At 32.2% G+C, this 24,714-nt stretch overlaps 1 protein-coding gene across 1 annotated transcript; it reads left to right on the forward strand.

The window, feature by feature from the left end:
- Positions 1–14,877: 14,877 nt before the first annotated feature.
- On the forward strand, positions 14,878–15,960 carry LOC114179107 (glutathione S-transferase U25-like). Its single transcript, XM_028065329.2, has 2 exons — positions 14,878–15,242; positions 15,447–15,960. The coding sequence occupies exons 1-2, from the start codon at positions 14,928–14,930 to the stop codon at positions 15,792–15,794; spliced, it is 663 nt and encodes a 220-aa protein (XP_027921130.1). The 5' UTR covers positions 14,878–14,927; the 3' UTR covers positions 15,795–15,960.
- The last annotated feature ends 8,754 nt before the right edge of the window (positions 15,961–24,714 follow it).

Genomic DNA, 24,714 nt, shown 5'->3' on the forward strand with positions numbered 1-24,714 from the left:
CACTTGCTTTGATTTTCCACCCAAGTTTTAAACTTCCAAAAAATGTTAGCAACTTCAGATTTAAATTTCAAAAAATATATTCAACACATTCTAGTCATGTCATCAATGAAAAGAATATAATACCTACTACCATTCAATGATGGTGTGCTCATAGGACCTCCAACATTTGTATGTACCAGTTGAAGATTTTGTATAGCCCTCCAAGTCCTTTTTTTTGAAAATGGGAGTCTTGTTTTATTTCTATATTGATAAGCAATGCATGTAAGGAGTGCTTCTTCTATATCGGGCAAGCCTTTCACCATATTATTGTTCTTCATGAATATTAGAGCACTATGATGAAAATGCCCCAATCTTTTATGCTAAAGTATTATACTGTTGACCTCTTTGTGCATTGCAGCTTGTTCTTCGCTCATGAAATCCAAAGCAAAGCGTTTTCCTTTCATTCTAACTTTAAACACTTCTTTGTCTTCTGAATCTTTAATCATGCAGTTTTTGTCCTTAAACAGTACCTTATAACCTTTTTCAAGCAACTAAGGAACACTCAACAGGTTTTTGTTAATTTTAGAAACATATAAAACATTTGAAATCAATTCCAAACTTGTTTGACCTTCAATTGCCACTATTTTTTTGCCTTTTACCGCAATAGATGCTCCATTACTAACTCTAACTTTAGAAATGGTAGTTTTGTCAAGTTCTTTAAAGAGTTCTCGATCGTAGCTCATGTGGTTTGTGCAACCACTATCTATTAGCCAACTTTCTGTGGAGCTATTGGTAGCAAAGCATGTAACAACAAACAATTCCTCTTCTTGTGGTTGATCCTCAACAACCTTAACTTCTCCTTGTTGTTGATGAGACTTGCAAATCTTTTCCATGTGTCCTAGATGCCCACACCTATGACATCTTGCATCTGGTCTCCACCAACACCTTTTTTGTGGTGAATTGTTTTCTTACAATGAGGACAAGGTGGAAAAACCTGAGTATTATTACTCTAGTTGTTGATCTTGTTTAATCTTCCAGGTCTGGTGATATTATTCTACTTCTTCTTGTGTTTGCTGCAATTGTTCTTGAATTTGACTTCAAAAGCACCCCCCACAGATCCTTCTTGCCTCATTAGTCTTCTCTACTCTTGGGCCTGTAAGGCATGCAACACCTCTACCAAAGTGATCTTAGATAGATCCTTTGTGTTCTCCAAGGAAGCTGTATATTGTTGTATGAGGTGTGGAAACTTACTTCCTTCTCTCTTCCGCTCATCTGAAACCCAATTTTTCTATTTTCATTTGGCTTTTGCTATGACTGTGAATGTTTCTTCTACTTCATCAGGTTATTCTTTCTTTCCATTTTGTATTATCTGTGATTTTTTTGTATACATTTTGTGTTCTGTGTTTCCCTTCATTATTTCATTATTGTTATTTGTTTTTTGTACTGATCATTTATGGGTTTTTCTGTTAAGGTAATGTTTTTCTTGATGGCGTGAATATTTTGTTTCCATTTCATCTTAGCTTTTTTCCTTCATCTTTGAATTGATTTTGTGGTTTACAGTTATTTTATATCTCTGTCGATGTTTCTTCTTATTTAGCTTTATGATTATGAATTTTTGCTTTTTAGGTTTTTCTTTTGTTTAAGTTTTGTCTTGGTTTTGAATATTATGATGATTTATTTTTCTACCGAGGGTTCTTTTTAAATTTTATGGGTTTTCTGTTAAGGTAATGTTTTTCTTGATGGTGTGAATGTTTTGTTTGCATTTCGTTTTAGGTTTTTCCCTTCATCTTGATATTTGTTTGTGGTTTGTGATTATTTTATATTTGTACAGATCTTTGTTACGGGTTTCTGCTATTTAGATTTTGTAGCATCTCATTTAAGAGCCTAACCATCAAACAAAATATTGCATATATGATAGTTCAAAGCATAAAACCCAAAATATAAACAATATATTACAGTGATCCCACAAAAACTAGATAAACTGCTATACAATTTATATACAAAACTTGCACTAGAGTTTTCAAAAGAGAAAGAACAAGTCTAAACCAAAAGACTAGAATTTCCAAAGAAACTCTATTTTGCAGCATTCCTCCTCTTCCCCGCACGAGGCTAGCTGCAAGATCTTCAACTGCTCATATCAATCAGGTATCATGGTAAGGAAATAACAGATACCAAAAACAAAAGAGACAAAAGAAGGGTAAGCTAATGATTGAAGAAAAAGACATAAATCAATTATATAGTTAACAACATACATCAAGAACAAATAATCAATTAGTTTCACTCAAGTTTTATGATTTATGACTCAATTAATCCGGATTCATGCATTGAGGTTGGATCTAGGCAACTCTGCACTTGTAGTGCCATCTCATGCTCTACACAGCGACAGATACAAAGTAAATCTCTATTACATACAAGGTTATTCCGTTAACACCTATGGTCAAGGAAAAACACCCTAGACTAGGTGTAACACACCAATTTTTGGATGTCACGGAGAGTTATAAAACGTGCACTTTTAGCGGAAACAATTATTGAAAAAAAAGAACTTAGTGCAATTTATAATTTAATCTATTAAAAACCGTAGTTCAAACACCCATTGTCTAAAATTTTTAAATAACAACAACACTAAAAATAAATTACACCGTCTTTAATATGTAATTTAACAACTTAATAAAAATGAACATAAATCCCGAGTTCACCCCTTTCTCTCGTCAATCTACTCCACACCAGAGTCATCTGTAATATCATCTACTCTCGTATAACACACGTGTAATATGATCATCACACACAACAACCACACAACACAAACAAATAGGGGTTAGCTAACCACACTTTTGATATATAAAAGAAATTTAGTAAAATAAGACATTGCAAATAATAGTAAACATCACATCCAAATACAACACTTAAATATTATGATCATAGTCACGCTCTCGCATCAACCCCCCAATGTGTGAACAAGCAAAATAAAACCCTGCACTGCCACACGTAGAGCACATCTCGTCAAGTTACAATTTTCAAGAGTTTAATCACAAAAATGTTTAGCCAAACCATTACTTTCATGCACTGTGTCGTTAACTAAGTATAAGACAAAATGAAACTTACATAAATTGTATGCTTACAAGATATAAGAAACTGCACCAACTAAAGGAAAACTCCAGGCGTGTTAAGTATGTTCAAACAAACCAAAACTAATCATATTCCAAGCTAAAATGCTAAGCATTTACATGAGCCACTAGAATAGATTTCTCATGCAGCAAGGAAAAAAAAGGAAATATGCAAGGTTTTATCCATACGTACCACGTCCCATCCAAGCCTTAACCATGTTATGATATATGAAATCAACAAAATATACACTGCAGCATGCTATCTATTCTATAATAATGAAAACTCAAAAGTTGCACTTAAAAGCTAAGGAAAGCATTGCATTTAAACCCTTCCTAACATGAGTTGTCCCATCAAGGTTTCAAAAGTCAAATACTAACCTATATGCCCTTACATGAATGTGCACCCAAAAAGGAAGAAAAGAATAACTTGTGAGCCCATGGCATTCCACCAACCATGTGATTTGCAAATAAAGAACTAAATAAAAAATAAAGAATCAAAAGAAAATTATTGCACCAACCTCTACTTCACAGTTTTACTAGCCATTTGAATTTATATGTGAGTCGTGGTTTCTATTAAATATCTAATATGCCATAGGAAAACAAAATAAGGAAAACAAAGCTACTCCTAAAGCATAAGCTCTAGTCCCGTGAAATTGGAAAGAAAACAAGGTGGGCCCCACATGCTTAAAATCATATCACAACTTAAAGAAATAAAAGGATTAGGCCAATGGAAAACCAAAAGAAAACTTGAAGGCACCAATAGACCCTTACTACAATGGTAAAAGAAGTATCCCATCCAAAACTAGACTCTACATGGTTATAATAGAAAATGTTTGGCTAAACCTTTGCACCCATGCGAACACGGAACCCATGAAACTCATGCACCCTCCTAACTTTTCATACGTAAACAATAGAAATATGTATAGAACAAATAAGTCCAGCTTTCACTATTAATGCATAGCCCTTTAAAACCCAAAAGCGCCATAAAAAAATGATGAGTTGTAGAAAAAAGAAAGACCTCTATGGTTGCACAACAAACGAAAATAAAACAAGAAGGTGACCCATGAGATGAGGGTTGTGATTTCGCTAAGAAAACCACATGCCAAAATGAAAAGAAAACTGGGAACCCTACAACAGCAACCACTATGCACATACACACGAATTGGAACCCAAACGTTAGCACCCACATGCGTGACTCAAAGCAAACCACATACTTCATACACCCCATGGTAAACAACCCCAATAGCACGAACACGAAACCTTACATTCCATAATCAACACGACCTAGCGTATAGATCCCAAAATGAATTTCATGCAACATTCCATGGAAAAAGAATGTGATCTTGCAAGGTTAAGCTTCTTTAAAACATGAATGACCCCTCTCAAAACTCAAGTAGTGATTATATAGAAAACAAGCAAAAGAATAAGACACAAAAGAAAAGGTTATCTTTCCCTTCCTGTTGAGCAGCCTTCAATCTACATTTTTCTTTAAGCTCTAACCTTCACTCTTCATGGTTTCTCTCTAACCTTTGCTTTACCTATAAGGTTGAGAGTTTGCCCTAAACATCCTTCCTCATGTGGTTTTCCCCTGTTAGGTTAAGTAATCTCACTATTTTATTTTGGGCCCTTCACATGTAAAACCCAACACTTGGTTTCTAGGAGTTGCTAATAATAAGGTGATATTCTCCTTGATTAAATTTTGAATTAAAATCTCTTTAATTATTCGTTTTGGGGGTTATCTATTATTTTCTAATCTTTTTAATGCCAATTATCTGCCACTTTTCTTTCCCATTGCATTAGCGTGTAGTGAAACCACACCCACACAATGAAACCATACGCAACCTTAGAAAAAAACGAGAGAGAAAAAGAAAGAAAAACAGAAAACAAATACAACCTTTTTCTTAACCAACAGGATTCAAAGCTATGACCCTAGTGTTAGCCAAACACACACACACCAACCATTACGCCACTCGTTATCTCATTATAGTATGCACACTACAAATTTATATACACATATGAACCATGTTTTATATAATATTGATAATTAAAATAAATAAAAAAATAACTTCAATCACTCAAATAATTATTTCATATGTCATAATTAAATTAAAATAACTAATTTGAGAAATTAACAATCTTAATTCAGCCATTAATTTTTTTCCATGAATTTCTCTTTATTCTAATTTTTTTCGAATTTTACACTAGGACCTCCTGCTCCTCTCACCATATACCTTATTCCTCTCTATTTGGGAACTTGAATGGTTATTAGAGCGTTAGGATAACTGCCAAGACAATCCTCACTTCAATGCATATAATACTACATTACATAGCTAATTCTCCTTGAATTAATACTAGCATATATATATATATTCAGTTATCAATCATTATCCCAATTAACTTCTATAACAACAAAATACCATTCAAATCATTCAAGAATGCAAGTTTTAGGCCCGGACTTACTCACCCAGCCACTGGTCCATGCTCGCCTAGTGAGTAGCGATCACCTAGCCATTGGCCTGGGTTTGGAAGTTCCTTACTTGGAAATTCGCCCAGCGAGTAGCACTTGCCCAACCACTGGCCCATGCTCGCTTAGCGACTAGCACTCGCCTAGCCACTGGCCCAGGTTTGGAAGTTCCTAACTTGGAAATTCGCCCAACGAGTAGCACTCACCCAATGAGTTTACGAATCTGCATAATTTTGTAGATTAGTGTTCTGCATAATTCTATAGATCGACTCACTCGTTTAGCAAGTACTACTCGTTATAAGAGTGTGCAACTCTGCAGAATTAAACAGAAATTGATCTAACCAGTTTTATGCATCTTCAATCAGTGCATACCACTGCAAAACTAGTGCAGAGATCATTGAATTATCAAACATCAATTCTATCACATTATTCATACCAATTGAATGCAAAACACATTTAAACCACCAGTTATTCTCAATTAACAGGGAAAACACACATCTTTATAGGTTTCAACATCACAAGCAATCTCGCATATCAGATACATCAATCAATCACAAAATAAACATATTATGTATATTTCTCACATATTTGAGTACTATGACGAAGAAATTATCTTCCCTTACCTAAGATACTATACAGACTGTTCGCTTAGAGTTCTAATACACCTCACAAACCTACCGAGCCCCAACTCTCCCTAAGAACAACAAGAACATGATCAGAGTTCAATGCATCAATAGAACTAGTGATCACTGGAAAAACATAGGGAGAACTCAGAAGGCACATGTGGTCTAAAATCATCCACATGCAAAGAGATTTACACATAACAAAGGAAAATAGCATAAGATCAACTTACTTTGTTTAAGAAATTGATCGGACAGAAACAGAGAGCATGCCACAAGAATTCCCTTAGTGGTCTCTAATCATTGAATAAATGAATACAAGAGTTAGAAACTTAGAGAGTAGGTTGAGTGAATTTTAGAAAAAATTTTTAGAGAGATTAAGTGTTTATAACTAATGAAACTCGTTTATTAGATTTCTATTTATATTTAAGAATTTTAATAATAAAATAATCGAGTTCCATTATTTTAAACACTTACTCATTCTAATCTACTATTTTCTAAGTCCTCACATGTTTTGTTTTTGTGAAGGTTTTGTCTTGGTTTTGAATTTTATCTTATGGTTTAATGGTTTGTATTGTTTCGTGTTATTGTTTTCACTTGAATGTTTGAAATGGTTTATCTTTTTCATTAAGTATTTTTTTTTACATTTATGTAATTTTTCGTGTATTTATGAAATGACTTAATTCTTTGTATGGTTTTCTAAAGTTGGAGTTTAAATGTTTGTGATATTTATTTGTCTTATTTTATGTAGATTGTAAAGGCGAAAAAGTTCGATATGATCAAAGATATTGACGGTAAGAGGGAAACTCTAAAGTTGGTGTTAGAGTAGTTTATCATTGGTATGTTAATAACCGTGATTCTAGTGTGCACTTTGAGATGAAAGATTGATTAGAAAGTACATATTAATAATCCTGTAATTATTTTTTAACTTTTTTTGTTAACGTGTTCATTTTTTATTTGTTTTAATTTCTGTTACTTTTTGTTAGAGGTACAAGATACATTGCATAGTTAAAAAGGAAGAATTCGATGTGTGGATGGCAAGTTGGTTAAGGGTGAAACATATATAACGCACAATTTCAAGACAGTGAAGAATGACTGTCAATATATGGTTTGTGAACACCCTTTGGAACTATTGTTGATTAGAGCCACCTTTGTTAAGCCTCAACCTATTGAAAAGACGGTATATGAATTTGAAAGTATAAAGGAGGTAGTAGCTGATAATTTCTCTTCGGATTTGTTGATTGGTATGTACCACATATTGAATATGTTTATTTCACTTAATAATTTGTTAAGTACAAATGTGTAATTAAATTTTATTTTTTGTTGTTATCATTTTGAGATTTTATTGGTTAGGTTTACAAAGTTAAAAGTAAGACATAGTCTAAGAATGTTTAGTCGAAGAATGTTATGTTTTCTTTGATGGACCTCAGGTAATATAACACCACTGTATTCTTTTTGTTTGTATTTCATATATATATATATATATATATATATATATATATATATATATATATATATATATATATATATATATATATATATATATGTTTAAGTTTTAAAATTTGTGATATATAGCTTATTTTTTGTGTTGTAAACAGGAGAATGGCCAGTGTCAATATCTAATACGCGGAATGTTGTTGATCTAAGAAGATGCATTGAGTATGTCAAAATATGGTTTATTAGAAAACATTAGACGCAATTTCAATATAATTTAATCATTATATTGTGCATATGAAGAAAAATTTACAATATTTTAAGCTTAATATAATAAATAATAAAACGAAATATTGTAGATGTACAAGTAAGACTGAATTAGAAGTTTCTTACAAAATAAAAGTATAGACATTTTTGAACTTTAGTAATTTTTTCTTAAATATTAATGTATACGAAAGGCAAAATGGTCAAGTATACTATAAATTCCATGGACAAAGAATGAACTTATTATCGATCAATCATTACTACCGCCAATCAAAATTTAATATAGTTTTTAAATTTAGTAGACTACCATATAAAATTTAATGACACACATGTTAATTATTTAGCAAATATAATGTTATAGTCTTTATTGATCGATTGAAATCCTTATGTTTAATTTAAAATCAACATTAGATAAAAAAACTAAGATTATAATGAGTTCATTTTCTAGATAAAATAATCCACACAAATAAAATAATTCACAACATAAACCATAATATAAGGAATCTACAAATGGAAATAGTATTCAACTAACAATAAAGGTTTGCACAACATAAACCATAATATAAGGAATCTACAAATGGAAATAGTATTCAACTAACAATAAAGGTTTGAAATTGCAAGTACATAAACATAAAGTACTTAATCTAAATAAAATATTAAAATCAAACAAGAAATCCTACTTTAATGTACGCCAATACAGTAAAATGTTATCGCATATGAAGTAGGATTTTAAACTTTTATAACATTAATAGTTGTTGAAAATTGTTTATCAACCCCCAAATGTATAACATCTCTAGCTTTGAATCCATTTTCCAAGCAGAAGTACTTCCATCCACAACTTAAATAACACTCTGATGTGGTTCTTTTGGTCCATCTTATGGTACATTTAACCGACCAACCAAAGAAGTTTCAAAGGTAATGGTTTTTCTTGTTCCTGACCAAGGCAACTACAACAAACTATGCATTCAAATACTGCAATAATAAAGTTTATTATGTTAAAAAAGTATTATAAATTGTTAACGACAAATTAAAGTTAGATAAACATACATACCAACGAAGAACATTGAACATCATAGTTAGTTAAAGTCTTCTCCATTGAGTAGTAAAATGGATTTTCATCATCATTTTGTACATTTGTTGGACAAACATTGAGTATTGGTGGTTCATTGTAACTTATTTCATCCCCTATCTGAGAAAACATTCTAAAATGGAATTTGTAGTCCCATGTATAATTGAGATACATGACATGACCATCATGTATATGATAATAAGATATGATTTCTAGAATTCCATGCCTAACAAAGATCCTTCCCGTATATGATCCATCAATATACACTTTATAATGTTTCCCTATTGGATCATACATGTCTACTTTCATATATGTGTCTATGTTCTTAGAGTTAAATATATGTCTCCAAAAGTGTGAAAATGCATCGTGAAATATTATAGATTCTTATTTTAAAGAAGGAACAAAAGATATCATAACATGTATAAACATTAATATTGAAAAATACCAATAACTCAAATTTAACTTTTGTACTAACAAATCTACACAAAAACAGGTGAAGAACTTAACAAATTTGTAAGGTTTAGGAAAGTCAGTGGGTTTCTTTGGAATAAGGTATTCTATCTTAGTGTATTCAATATAAAAAATTCTTAACTCTAAAAAGTTGTCTCCTAAATAGTGGATTCTTAGAAATGTGTTGTATCGAAACGTATATAAGCTTATTAATTCAAAGGTTCTAGGAAATATTCTTTAACCCAGTAATGATTCATCCATATCTATTGCCAACACATTGCCTTCAGGATACATAAAGTTGAAGTGTTTAAGACGAATTTTTCTTTCCCAATAAATAAAGAAGGCTTGCTCAAAACCTATGTATTTCTGCCAACACATCAAATTTATCAAAGGGATAATTAGAAATAAAACTTCATAACATATTAACAATAGCAATATATCTGTTTTATAAATTATATCAATTTTGTATTGGGTATAACATATTCACAGTATCAAACAATTTTCACATTCAGGTTTTGGTAGACAACTTTATACTTTTTATAACATAATACAAGTAAGACATTAGAACTATTCTAAGTCACGTTATAACAAGATGGAATAGATGAATGAATTCTGATAAAATAGTAGGAAAAGTTTCTTGCAATTAAGCTAATAAAAAAATTGCTTACTTGAAGATCCAATCATTTACCAAAAAATCAAATACCAAAACACCACTTCCAACCTTTATGTAACCACATAAAACGAATTTCAGACTTCAAATTGGATTTACTATCCGGATAATGGAACATATGAATGAAGAGTAAACAAAAGACATAGTAAGAAAACTTTACCTTTTCAGGGTTAAGAATGGAAAGCCAAAACGGATGGAAGTTCCTAAAGTAGTTACCAGAAGAAGAAGCCATCTAAATTCAACACTGGAATAGAGATTTGTTTTGGATGGTAAACTAATAAAGATTGTGGTAAACTAAATGACAAACACATATATATATATATATATAATTATTAAAAACTGACGTTTTAAATAACATTTTTTAGATTGCTTCAATGTTTGAGGAATTTCAAAGGCCAAAGACAACTTATTTTAAATATAAATATGAAATATGACCTTTAAAACTAAACAGTAATTAAATGGACTGTAAGAAATGACTTAATTTCTGATACTTAGTCGTACTTTTCTACTATAAACCATAGCATACTCATTAAATTCACAAGCTTTCATTAATTTGACAAGATAATATACCAAATATTTGCAGCATAAAAATAGTAAAACACTTTCATTTTCGCGCCATTGTTATGCTTATAGAAAATGAAGTTACTTCATCCATATATAAGTAGAAAAAAATTCAAATCTTTCAATAAAGGGGAAATTCATGGCATAATCCATTGGGAAGAAATCTGGAATATCTATTATGAACGGGAAGCCTATTTAAATGATGCTTGTAGATTTTTTTTTTAACATATTAATGTAATAGTTAATCGAAAAATAATATATTTGACTTGATTATTTAATTTATTGACTTATGTTAACTAATTCCTCATGTATTTCATTGTTTTGTTATAGTTACATTTACTAAATATTAATCATCAAAGATATAGAAGTTGAAACATGTCCTTATACAATTCTTCTGCAAATGCAAGATCAAAAAGAAAAATGTTACTGAAACAGAATAATATGAATGATGAGTCATTATTATCTCTTATTTCATTGTCTTTTTGTACACATCTTGATGGTCATTTAGTTCTTAATTATCTTTTGTTAGTGCATTTTCCTCGATTGGGTTTCATTGAGTCATTATTCCAATTTTTGAGTAATTTGGCATTAATTGGTCTAATTTTTGTTTCTAATTTTTTTAAGTACTTTGTGAAGCAAAATTTGGAGCTAGGATGCTAATGATAAGGTCAAGAGAGAGTTGCCATGTTATTTTCATACCATTGCCATGTATGTGTCATGTCAATGAGCCTGTCCACGTCATTGGGCTAGCATATTCAACCCATGGTGGCATTTTTGTAACTTTGCTTACTAGAATGAAAATTTGGTAAATATGTTGGTCTGTTGTGATGTGACCACGAGTTTTAGGTCTTCTTTTTCATGGGCAACATCCATCATCTTCCTCATGCTCTATTTTCATGTCCTTCAGCTTTGGTTGGTGACCCATGAAGGTGCCTTCTTCATTTTTTATGTTTTAACACTCGTTTTTAACGTTTTTATGCATTATTGACAGCACCCATTGTGGGTTTTACGTTTTCAGCTCATTTGCTAGCTTGGGCAATTTCGTTTTATGGATTGTAGTGACTAGGAACAACACCCATGTGTGGGGTTTTTGTTTTTTATATCACAATAACCATTTTTGTTCCATTAAAGCTTTAGAAATCTCATTTGCTCTTGAATTTGCATTTCAATAAGACCTAACTTAGGGTTTGATGTTCTGTTTTGGTTATTTCCATTCTGAAGTGTTTAATTGCTCAATTTCCATGGCTTGCTAATTCATGTACTAACTCCTTAGTAAAAAATGCAATGAAGCTTTGAGGTTCTATTGGTTTTGTTAATTCTGCCCTCTCTTTGTCTTGAATTCGTGGAGTGTGTGTGGTTCATCTGTTTATGCTTAATTTACAGATGAAGTGCCTATGCTTGGGTTGGGTTATGTTCATGCTTAATGTATGTAGCTTGGTTGTCACGAATTCATGGATGTATACATTGCTTAATTGTGTAATGAAACTGGATTGTAACTTTTGCTTAGTGGGTTATTGTTTAGTGGATTAAGAGCACGCAGAGGTGTTAATTTGGTGGCCTATGATAATTGGAACTGTATTTGAATCACTACTTGTAATTTATCATTGGCAAAAGTTGATTATGATCCACATTTCCTTTCCTATCTCAGATTGGTTGCACATTGTGTTGTTCAACACTATAGCATGCAAACAATGGTTCAACATATTGGCTGAGATGGTCTAGGAAGTAAAATTCTCATGAGAAAATTACCATAGAGCAGATATCCTATCGTTAAGTTATCTGAAATACCTGCAAAGCAATTGGAAAATGGTACATCTGAGTAGAAAAAGTTTGTTATTAAACCTAGGCCTAATAAAAATAGTTTGAATGATCCTAATGGAGTTGGGATGAAAGGAAATCTTATAAGAAGTGTGAAAGAGAGAATGGAAGAATATGACAGAGCACGAGCTCGTATCTTTAGTACCTCTAGAATCCCCGACTCTACTAATATCTCATTCATGGTTCTAGTTATATTTTTCTTTTCTAGTTGTATTTTGGTTAAGTTATCTAATTATTTTTCTACTTTAGAAAAATTATTATTTTGTTGACTAGTACAACCCTGACTAAATATTGAATATATATATTGATGAAGGATTATGTTGTTTTCTTTTAGATTGTTGAATATGGGTGAGTTGATTAAGAAAGCTAAGTGAAATCCCCACTGGACATTAAGATAGCAAGCTATCTAGATGTGAAGGTTCCTTTCACAAAGCTCAAGAGAAGAAGATGATGGGTTGATTCAAAACAAAAAGGAAATGGAAAGCACATAAACCATAGAAAACCAAGAACAATTAAAGGAAGAAGAAAACATAAAATGGAAAGATAAGAAATGGTAAAAATGTGAGAAGCACGCCACTACAAGGCTAGGCTAGAAGCCATGGCAACCTTGAAGATGAATGGATGTGTGTCGCCACTTGCTATGCAAGATAAGGCTTAAAAGTATTCACTTCCAAGGGAGGAAACTCTCACAAATGGTTGAGACACAAGAGTGTTTTTACTTCAAAATGTTCAACCCATTTACATGTCTAGGAGCACCCCTTATATAGAAGAGTTTAGGGGCCTCTAAGCAAATAAAAGATACTAAGGATGTCTCTACAAAAACCTAACCCTAGTTTCTAGAAACTAGGTCAAATAAGGTTACAAAAATGAGAGACAAAATACCTAACTATGGTGTGTGCAAGGCTAATTTCGTTCTAGCACAAAAGGAGACAAAGAATGTGTCTCATATGTCTCCAAAAAGTGGCCAAAGTGTGCTAAAAACAAAGGAGACCAAAGGTACATAGGTACACTTGCTTCATGCCTTTTACTTTATGTTTTATGCCTTTGCTTTACTTTCTCCTCCACATCATTTATGCTCCCCAATCACCATGTGCCACCTAACATTGCTTTCTTACTCCTAATTAACCTACAAAGCAAATAAACATAGATTAGCATGTTGGCTGAAGTCAAGTCAACTATAGTCAACAAGTCAAACCTAGTCAAAGGTCAACAAGTCAACTAAAGTTGATTCAACTAAGTCAACTTTGGAAATCAAAAATAACAAACACAAATGAAATGGATGAAGTAGGGATTTTCCCGACAGTTATAACTGTCACTAAACACCACAAAAAAAAAACTAAATTCATTTAGAAACAGTTAAAACCGTCACTAAATATTGAATATATATATATATATATATATATATATATATATATATATATATATATATATATATATATATATTAAAGTTATGATTTTTCTTATGGTTGTAATTAATTTAGAAGTGGTTAAAACCGATTTTAATAATTTTAGTGGTAATTATTTCAACGATTATATTAAACCGATATTATAATACTTTTGTGACATCAAATTCCGTGTCAATTATTTAACTTATGGAAAATAAAATGGTAACGGTTCTAACTACCACTAAGCAAACTAATTTAGCTCATGTTAAGTTTTTTTTAGTGAGTGACTAACTATTTTTTATTTTTAAAATTGGTTTTTAATAAAAATTTTCTTCTAGTAATAAAAAATCCAGACATCATACTTAAAATCTAAACTATTATAATTCAAATTTTTTATATCATATTGGGAAAAAAAGTCTCTGTTAAAACTTTTGAAGACGTCTTCAACTCAACTTCTTAAAGGAATTAGAACATCGGGTGAACCTGAAGTTATATCTGTTACAATTTGAAAAATACTGTTTGGCTTTTCTTTCTATATCTATTTAAAGTATACAAAAGATCATGATCTAAGCCATTACGTAATCGGGTCAACCTCAATTTACTTTCGGTTACAAATCGAAAATAATGTTTGGTTTTTCTTTCTTTTCCTGTTTAAATTATTCGTGTATGTGTTTGACTTGTTAATCCATTGGCTAGTTTCGGACTCCATGACTTTAGTATATGAAATCTAAAATATTACAATTATTATTATTTAAATAAATAAAAGACAAATATATATGTTCTACTTAGTATTTTTACTTTAAATACTAAACTAATTATAATTAACTGTAAAGAATTGAAATAATATAAAAAATATCAAGAATGTCACAAGTAATTAGAACTTTAAACTTATTCTAAAAATAGTAAATGTTAAAAATTAAGATGAAAACAAGACAATAGAAAAAATAAGATTGATAAATAAATACTAGAAGAAACAAAATCTTTTGTTATATTTGAAAAATTCAACGTTCAAAACTAGCTATAAATATACGGACCCAAGTCTTCTTTTGCAATCCAAATCATTTTCCTATTTGAATCTTCGTTATCTCTGTTCTTGAACTTGAATCACTATGGCAGATGAGGTGGTTCTGATAGATTCGTGGGCAAGTCCATTTGGGATGAGGGTGAGGATTGCACTTGCTGAAAAGGGTATAAATTATGAGTACAAAGAAGAGGACTTGTGGAACAAGAGTCCTCTCTTTCTTCAAATGAACCCAGTTCACAAAAAAGTTCCAGTTCTCATTCACAAGGGAAAACCCATTTGTGAATCTCTCATTGTTGTTGAGTACATTGATGAGGTTTGGTTTCACACAAATCCCTTGTTACCTTCTGATCCTTACCAGAGAGCAGAGGCTAGATTCTGGGCTGACTATGTTGACAAGAAGGTAACTTTTTGTGATTCAGTGTTTGATTGCTACTTGCAACCATGGCACTTGTTATAATTATGGTATAGAATAATATTTGTGTAAGTTGATCTAATATCCAAATGTATTGGTATGGTAGGCATTAGAGTATTGTTTATAAGTGACCCTTTTCTCATTATTAGAGTTTATGATCTAATTAAGTGTTAATTCTTAAATGTGAAATAGATATATGATGCTGGAAGAAAGATTCTTACGACATCAAAAGCAGAAGAAAGAGAAGTTGGGAAGAAGGAGTTGATAGAAGCCCTTAAATTGTTGGAGGAACAGCTGGGAGACAAGACTTATTTTGGAAGAGACGGTTTTGGTTTTTTGGATATAGCAATTGTGCCATTCTACACTTGGTTCAAATCGTATGAGACTTTTGGCACCTTTAGCGTACAGAGTGAGTGCCCCAAGTTGATTGCTTGGGCCAAGAGGTGCCTCCAGAAAGAGAGTGTTGCCAAGTCTCTTCCTGATCAGCATACGGTCAATGAATTCGTAGCGGATAGGAGAAAGAAATTAGGCATTGAGTAGGTTCAGGTTTCAACTTCATGAATAAAATTTATGTAATAAAAGGCACTTGATGAACGTGCCAAAGTTCACGCACAGTTTGTTGTTTTTGTAATTCAATATTTTTGTATTACCATATACTTGAGTCACTGGGTGACTGTTTGTTAAATGAAGTGAAACTAAGTTTTTACATGGCTGTTATTGCTTTCTTGGTACAATAGGAACATTATTTGAAAATATAGGAACGATCTTTCTGGTTCAAAACTTCATTAAGACTTTCCTAAGGGTAAATCTTAATGTAATGCGTTGTTGAGTACTTTATACTTTTTTTTTTTCAAAATCAAATTCATCAGGACCTTCGAAATTATGTAGTAATGTCCCTAGCTTGTTCCCAGCGTTTCATATTTCCATTTACCTCTGACCTCTGTTTATATAACCAATTTAGGCTAATCATAAAACAGACTTGCTTTTATAACACACACACACACACACACACACATATATATATATATATATATATATATATATATATATATGTATGTATATAGCATGAACTCCGTGAAAAAAGCATTTACAAGCTTCCTTTTAACGGTTACATATGCCAAGTAATGTTCCTTTAACAAGTTTCTCATATTACTATATTAATATATATATATATATATATATATATATATATATATATATATATATATAATTACTAGAAGAGACAAAATCTACTTTTATTAATGTGATTGTACCGTAGCAATAATGGCTCTTTATTTGAAACTCATTTTTTTTATTTGTCTTTTGACAAGTTGTAAATCACTATGACATTTCATTATTTTGACATTCAATTCACGAGTAAGTGTTAGTCCTACAACGAGTGTTTTATACGCAGCTTGATTATTTGATGTGTTGAACCCGAATTTAATAGCTTGTTCAATGATCAAATCGTTGGGGTTAAGGATGTCAACGGGGTGGGTAGGGTACGGGTAGTAGCTCCCCCGTACCCTACCCGCTGGATAAATATTCACCTCGTATCCGTATCCATATCTGTCGGGTATTCGTTATGCGGGTACCCGCCTATTTTTTTCATATCCGCGGGTATCTACGGGTACCCGCGGATATTTACAAAATTATTTAAAAAATAAATATTTAATCATAAATTCAAATAAAACGAAATAAAATACATTTGTGTCATAAATTTTAAATAAAGTTCAAATAAACTAAAGTCTATACAAGTCCAAATATTTATAAAAGTAATTATAAAATGACTTTCAACACAATGAAAAATTTTTAATTAGTGTTTTTATCAAAAAGTCTATTTTCTCCAATTGATTCCTAAAAAATAAACAAATAATAAACCTCAATTGCCACATGTCAAGTATTCTTATTTTGATTCCATCATTTGACAACAAGCATATGTTAGAATTAATTGACGAATTAATTTTATTAGTGACTCATTTGAAATATTATGATGGGCCCAATTATGATTTAATAAATATAGAGACTTATTGGTTATTATTATGGGAAGTGATAATAAAATAAAATAAAGATAAAATAAAAACCAACTTGATGGACGTTGGTATAAAAAGGAATTGGGGTTCTGTCTCTGGCTATAAGGTTCTTTTCACTGTAACCCATCAAGTACGTGTGAGAAGAGAAAGAAAGGCAAAGAGATAGATTGGGAAACGGTGGTTGAAGAGCACACAAGATTATAAATTAAAGAACGCATATTCACAGGATCTCTCATGGATCAAGGTTAGTGCTCTATTATGATTTATCGTGTGAGAATTATAAATCTTAAAGATCCTTAATTAAGTTTTACATGTGGTATCAGAGCTTGATTGTAGGATTTATGATTCTCCTATTATGTGATGTTTCTCTTTATGATGTTTTCTCCTAATTTAATTTTATGAATGATGATATTGCTATTAAAATATTGTATCCACTGCTGCCATTTATCAGTATGCGTGCTTTACTGTGTGTGCTTTACTGTAATGGTTTTTATCTTTTTTTGGCATTGAATAAAAGAAAAGAAAAAAAAAACCCTGTTACGTATGAAAGTGGCTGTTACTGAAAGTGTTATCTTTCATTGATTGAAATGCTGTGTGAACGTGTACGAGTTGGTTTTTTTTTTTTTACGTGGATTGCAAACCGCTGATTGCAAGCTTTCATGAGGTGTGCGGTTGTGAATTTAAAAGATATTTTCACTTTTACGTTTTGAGTTTTGAAATCCTATTAAGTTAATTGAATTTGAGAGCAATATTTTTATTGGTTTATGTTACCAATAAAATAAATATTAATTATTTTATTTATATAAATAATTAATAATTTTATTTTAATTTGCAATAATATTTATGTTTGTTATTGTTAAATTAAAATTAATGAGGATGTTATATAAAGTCTGTAGCAATTAAATGTTTATTTATTTATTTGAAATTAAGTATGATAAATTTTGTTAGTCACCAAAGTGGCCAAAATTTTAAAGTTTATATGATTTCAAATTATTAATGTTTTTTATTTTAATTACCCATAGTATGGATGCTAAATTATGAATAATTAAATTTATGGGTTAATTAAAATTCATTAATTATAAGACATTTAAGGATCGCCCAAAGGTTGATTAATTGTTCTCATAATTAATGAACATAATTGTAGATAATTTTGTATGCGTCACTAGTTTTATTTATATACCCAAAGGTAGTAGGTGATTCTAGTTGATGCATATTTTAATTATCAATAATGTTATAATGTGATTAGCATCATTATGTTTATGTTTGTGTATTAGTGGATCTCCCAAAGGAGAACATTAGTATGCATAGAATGATTGTTTATATCTGAATCTGTTTTTACGTTTAGTTTTATGACTCAAAGCATTAATGTTAGGCATGTGTTAATTGCAGTCTCTGTTCCGGTATCTTTACACGCGCTTGCTTCGTCTGTTCCAGTCTTTAATGGGTTGAATTTCCCTGACTGGAGTGAGCAAGTCCAATTTCACTTAGGTGTGTTGGATCTTGATCTAGCTCTTCTAGTTGAAAAGCCGGCTGCTATCACGGATGCTAGTAGCAATGAAGAGAAAGCCCATTACAAAGCCTGGGTAAGATCAAATAAACTTAGCTTAATGTTTATGAGAATGAGCATAGCAAGTAATATAAAGTCAGCTCTTCCCAAAACTGATGACGCAAAAGAATTTATGAAATTTGTGGAAGAGCGCTCCCAAACTGCTGATAAGTCTCTCGCTGGGACACTGATGAGTACGTTGACCACTATGAAGTTTGACGGTTCGCGTACTAAGCATGAGCATGTGATCGAGATGACAAATATCGCAGCAAGACTTAAGTCTTTAGGAATGGCAGTGGATGAAGGTTTTCTCGTGCAGATCATTCTGAACTCATTACCGTCTGAGTATGGTCCGTTCCAGATGAACTATAACACCATGAAAGACAAGTGGAATGTGCATGAATTGCACAGTATGCTAGTTCAGGAGGAGACCCGACTGAAGAACTTAGGAAGCCACTCTATTCAATATGTGAAGAATCAAGGAACTGTTGGAAAGAAAGTTGCTAAGAAACATGGAAAGGGTAAAGGACCACTGAAGATTGACGAGTCCTCAACCAAAATCCAGAAGAAAAATGACAAATGTCATTTCTGCGGGAAGTCTGGACATTTCCAGAAGGACTGCATAAAGCGTAAGGCTTGGTTCGAAAAGAAAGGTGAGCATAATGCTTATGTATGTTTTGAATCAAACTTAACTGAAGTTCCCTATAATACGTGGTGGATTGATTCTGGATGTACGACTCATGTTTCTAATGTGATGCAGGGATTTCTTACAACCCGAACCATAAACCCAAATGAGAAGTTTGTCTTCATGGGCAATAAAGAGAAAGTTCCAGTGGAAGCGGTCGGGACTTATCGTCTAATCCTCGACACTGGATATCACTTAGACCTTATGGATACTTTTTATGTACCTAGTATCACTAGGAATTTAATTTCTTTGTCTAAGCTTGATATTGCTGGATATTCTTTTAAGTTTGGGAATGGTTGTTTCAGTTTGTTTAAGCGTACTTTTATGATTGGATCTGGTACACTTTATGATGGTTTATATAAATTGAATTTGGATAATTTATATGCTGAAACTCTTATGACTTTGCATCACAATGTTGGCACTAAACGTAGTTTAGTGGATGAACAATCTGCTTACTTGTGGCATAAACGCTTGGGACATATTTCCAAAGAAAGAATGCAAAGATTAGTAAAGAATGAAATCCTTCCGGATTTAGATTTTACTGATCTGAATGTGTGTGTGGATTGTATTAAAGGCAAACAAACTAAACACACAAAGAAAGGAGCCACGAGAAGCACTCAGCTTCTTGAAATCATACACACCGATATATGTGGTCCGTTTGATGTAAATTCTTTCAATAAAGAGAAGTACTTCATCACCTTTATTGATGATTTTTCGCGTTATGGACATGTCTATTTACTGCATGAGAAATCTCAGTCAGTAAATGCCTTGGAAGTTTATATAAATGAAGTGGAAAGGCAATTAGACAGAAAGGTGAAAATCGTAAGGTCTGATAGAGGTGGTGAGTATTATGGAAGATATGATGAAAGTGGACAACACCCTGGTTCGTTTGCTAAGTTCCTTGAGAAACGTGGTATTTGTGCTCAATACACAATGCCAGGCACACCACAACAAAATGGTGTATCAGAAAGGCGTAATCGAACCTTAATGGATATGGTTAGGAGTATGTTAAGTAATTCATGTTTACCCGTATCATTGTGGATGTATGCTTTAAAGACTGCCATGTATTTGTTGAACAGGGTTCCTAGTAAAGCTGTTCAAAAGACTCCTTTTGAGTTATGGACGAATAGGAAACCCAGTTTGAGACACCTGCATGTTTGGGGTTGTCAGGCAGAAGTAAGAATATACAATCCGCAAGAAAAGAAACTGGATGAAAGAACAATCAGTGGATTTTTCATTGGTTATCCAGAAAAATCAAAGGGGTACATGTTTTACTGTCCTACCCATAGTACTAGAATCGTTGAAACTGGAAATGCTCGGTTCATTGAAAATGGCGAAACCAGTGGGAGTGAAGCTTCACGAAATGTGGAGATTAAAGAAGTTAGAGTACAAGTTCCTATAACTAGTACTTCTTTATCAAGAGTTGTTGTTCCACATGTTGTAGAAACTCACAACAATCAAGAAGAACAACAAATTAATGATCCCGAGGTTAACAATGAACCAATAGTAGAACAACCACAAGAAATAGTATTAAGAAGATCTCACAGAGATAGAAAGTCTGCTATTTCGAATGATTATGTGGTTTATCTACAAGAGTCAGAAAATGACTTAAGTATTGATAATGATCCAATTTCTTTTTCAGAAGCCATTAATGGTGATAATTCTGATAAGTGGTTAGATGCCATGAAAGATGAGCTTAAATCAATGGCACATAATGACGTATGGGACCTTGTGGAATTGCCAGAAGGATGCAAGAGAGTTGGGTGTAAATGGGTCTTTAAGACTAAGCGTGACTCTCAAGGCAATATTGAACGTTACAAGGCCCGTCTTGTTGCCAAAGGTTTTACTCAAAAAGATGGCGTTGACTATAAGGAAACTTTTTCGCCTGTTTCTAAGAAAGACTCTTTTAGAATTATCATGACATTAGTAGCTCATTATGATCTTGAGTTGCATCAAATGGATGTTAAAACTGCTTTTCTGAATGGGGATTTAGAAGAGGATGTCTATATGGACCAACCGGTGGGGTTCGCTGAAGAAGGAAAGGAGCACATGGTGTGTAAACTTAAGAGATCGATATATGGACTTAAACAAGCTTCTCGACAATGGTATCTTAAGTTCAATGATACTATTGTGTCCTTTGGATTTAAGGAAAACACCGTTGATCGGTGTATATATCTGAAGGTCAGTGGGAGTAAGTTTATATTTCTGATTCTGTATGTTGATGATATCTTGCTTGCGACGAATGATCTTGGTCTATTAAGTGAGACTAAGAGGTTTCTCTCTAATAACTTTGAAATGAAAGATATGGGTGAGGCATACTATGTGATAGGAATAGAAATATTTCGTGACAGATCACAAGGATTGTTAGGTTTGTCTCAGAATGCATATATTAATAAAGTTTTAGAGAGATTCAGAATGGATAAATGTTCAGCATCTCCTGTTCCAATACAGAAAGGAGACAAGTTTAGTCTCATGCAATGTCCAAAGAATGATTTGGAACGGAAACAGATGGAAAATATCCCTTATGCATCTGTTGTTGGGAGTTTGATGTATGCTCAAACCTGTACGAGGCCAGATATTAGCTTTGCAGTTGGTATGCTTGGTAGATACCAAAGTAATCCAGGTCTGGAGCATTGGAAAGCTGCAAAGAAAGTTTTAAGATACCTACAAGGAACAAAGAATCACATGCTTACTTATAGAAAATCTGATCACCTTGAGGTGATAGGTTATACAGATTCAGACTTTGCCGGCTGCGTGGATACAAGAAAGTCTACATTTGGTTATGTGTATCTTTTAGCCGGAGGAGCGATTTCATGGAAAAGTGCGAAGCAGTCTGTCATTGCTGCATCCACCATGGAAGCTGAATTTGTGGCATGCTTTGAGGCCACAGTTCAGGCTAATTGGTTGCGGAACTTTATTTCAGGACTTGGAGTAGTCGACAGTATTTCCAAGCCGCTGAAAATTTATTGTGATAATTCCGCAACAGTCTTCTTTTCTAAAAACGACAAGTATTCTTAAGGTGCTAAACATATGGAATTGAAATACTTTGCCGTTAAAGAAGAAGTTCAGAAACGTAAAGTGTCAATAGAACATATTAGCACAGATCTTATGATTGCTGACCCTTTAACAAAAGGGTTACCGCCCAAATTGTATGCTGGTCATGTAAAGAATATGGGCATTATGTCTACTAGTGAATGTTAAATGTTGAATGTTAATGTTTTTAATGTTGATGTGACACTTTGAGCTCCCTAATGTATAAATTTCTGAAATCTGTGTTTTCTTCTTTATGTTTATGCATGCAAATTATGATGAAGAAAACAAATTATGTTATGTTATTGCTTTGTAAAATGACATTGTGTTTGAACCCATTATGGACTTCTCGTTTTTAAGGTCATATTAAGGAGAAAGGGATGATATAGTAGTACATGGAAGGGATCATGTCGATCAAATGATGTGTGACCGCCATGACTCTTATTATTTCTGTATCTTTAATTATGAATAATGATGGAACCAATTTATGCAAGGTCTTTTATTGCGCATTATGTTTATGTATTAAATCACATAATGTTATGACATCGTATGAGTCAAGTGGGAGAATGTTAGAATTAATTGACGAATTAATTCTATTAGTGACTCATTTGAAATATTATGATGGGCCCAATTGTGATTTAATAAATATAGAGACTTATTGGTTATTATTATGGGAAGTGATAATAAAATAAAATAAAGATAAAGATAAAATAAAAACCAACTTGATGGACGTTGGTATAAAAAGGAATTGGGGTTCTGTCTCTGGCTATAAGGTTCTTTTCACTGTAACCCATCAAGTACGTGTGAGAAGAGAAAGAAAGGCAAAGAGATAGATTGGGAAACGGTGGTTGAAGAGCACACAAGATTATAAATTGAAGAACGCATATTCACAGGATCTCTCATGGATCAAGGTTAGTGCTCTATTATGATTTATCGTGTGAGAATTATAAATCTTAAAGATCCTTAATTAAGTTTTACAGCATACCATAAACGTCATTGTCTATATAGGATTTCATGTATATGCCCAATTTCAAATAAAGGGAAGAGAAGAATGTCAAGGGATGTACTTAGAAGAAGACAACATATCAATACTTAAAGTTTGAAGAATGAAGATAGAAGACAAGATGTGCAACTTAAAAAAAATTAAGCCAACTAATATATATATATATATATATATATATATATATATATATATATATGTGTGTGTGTGTGTGTGTGTGTGTGTGTGAGGGTTAATTAAAGTTTAGCGGGTACGGGTATCCACGGGTACGGAAACTATGATACCCATACCCGCCCCGTTAACATGCGGGTATCAAAAATATCCGTACCCGCGGGTAGCGGGTATCCATTTTTAATATTCGTTTCCTACCCATTGCGGGTTTTATCTGTGGATACCCGCGGGTACGGATTTTTTTGACATCCCTAGTTGGGGTCTTCAGTAATCGCCCTAGCCCCACTACCTTTTCTATTAGAAGAGCCATCCACATTAAAGGTCCAATGTTGGCTTCATCCAATGGCGGAGCATCTTAAGGGCTGGGAGGGGCCATGGCACCCCAAGATTTTGAATTTTTTTTAAAGTTATACACATTTTGAAATTTTTGAAATTTTTTAAATTATAGGTAATATATTTTATAAATGGATGAAAATTAAATTGTTTGTCTTTTTATTTCTTTTATAAAATATAACCAATTAATGTTAATAGATAACAAAACATAAAATTAAATATATAAAGATTAAATATATTTAGATTTAATTAATTTTTGGTTTACTATTTTTATCTAAAAATGTCAAGTTGGTCACTAAGTTTTTTCTAGTCTTAATTTGATCTCGACCTTTGAAAAATTGATGCAATTTGATTATTCTCGTTAAATTTATTGAAGCGGATCAACGATCTTCATCAAGATTGATAGTGAGATTATGTTAATTACACCAACAAAACAAACTATTTTTATTTACAACTTTAATTTTAGTGAAAAAATATTGATCTGTTTCAAGAAATTTAATCAAAATAACTAAATTGCATCAGTTTTTCAAAATTCATAACCAAATTGAAACTAAACAAAATTGGAGGATCAACTTAACATTTTTAAACTAAAACAATAACTAAAAGAATAATTAAATCAAATATTTATTAAGATATTTTTTATGTCCTTTCTTATTGTCTTCTTAGTTTTACAAAAATTGTAC

Source organism: Vigna unguiculata, chromosome 1, assembly GCF_037176805.1.
Source record: "Vigna unguiculata cultivar grain cowpea cultivar isolate G323 ecotype 2 chromosome 1, ASM3717680v1, whole genome shotgun sequence".
NCBI classification, from domain to species: domain Eukaryota; kingdom Viridiplantae; phylum Streptophyta; class Magnoliopsida; order Fabales; family Fabaceae; genus Vigna; species Vigna unguiculata.

Coding starts and splice junctions, on each gene's coding strand:
- LOC114179107 (XM_028065329.2), top strand. CDS start 14,928: ATGGCAGATGAGGTGGTTCTGATAGATTCGTGGGCAAGTCCATTTGGG. Junction 15,243..15,446: donor CTGACTATGTTGACAAGAAG/GTAACTTTTTGT, acceptor AATGTGAAATAG/ATATATGATGCTGGAAGAAA.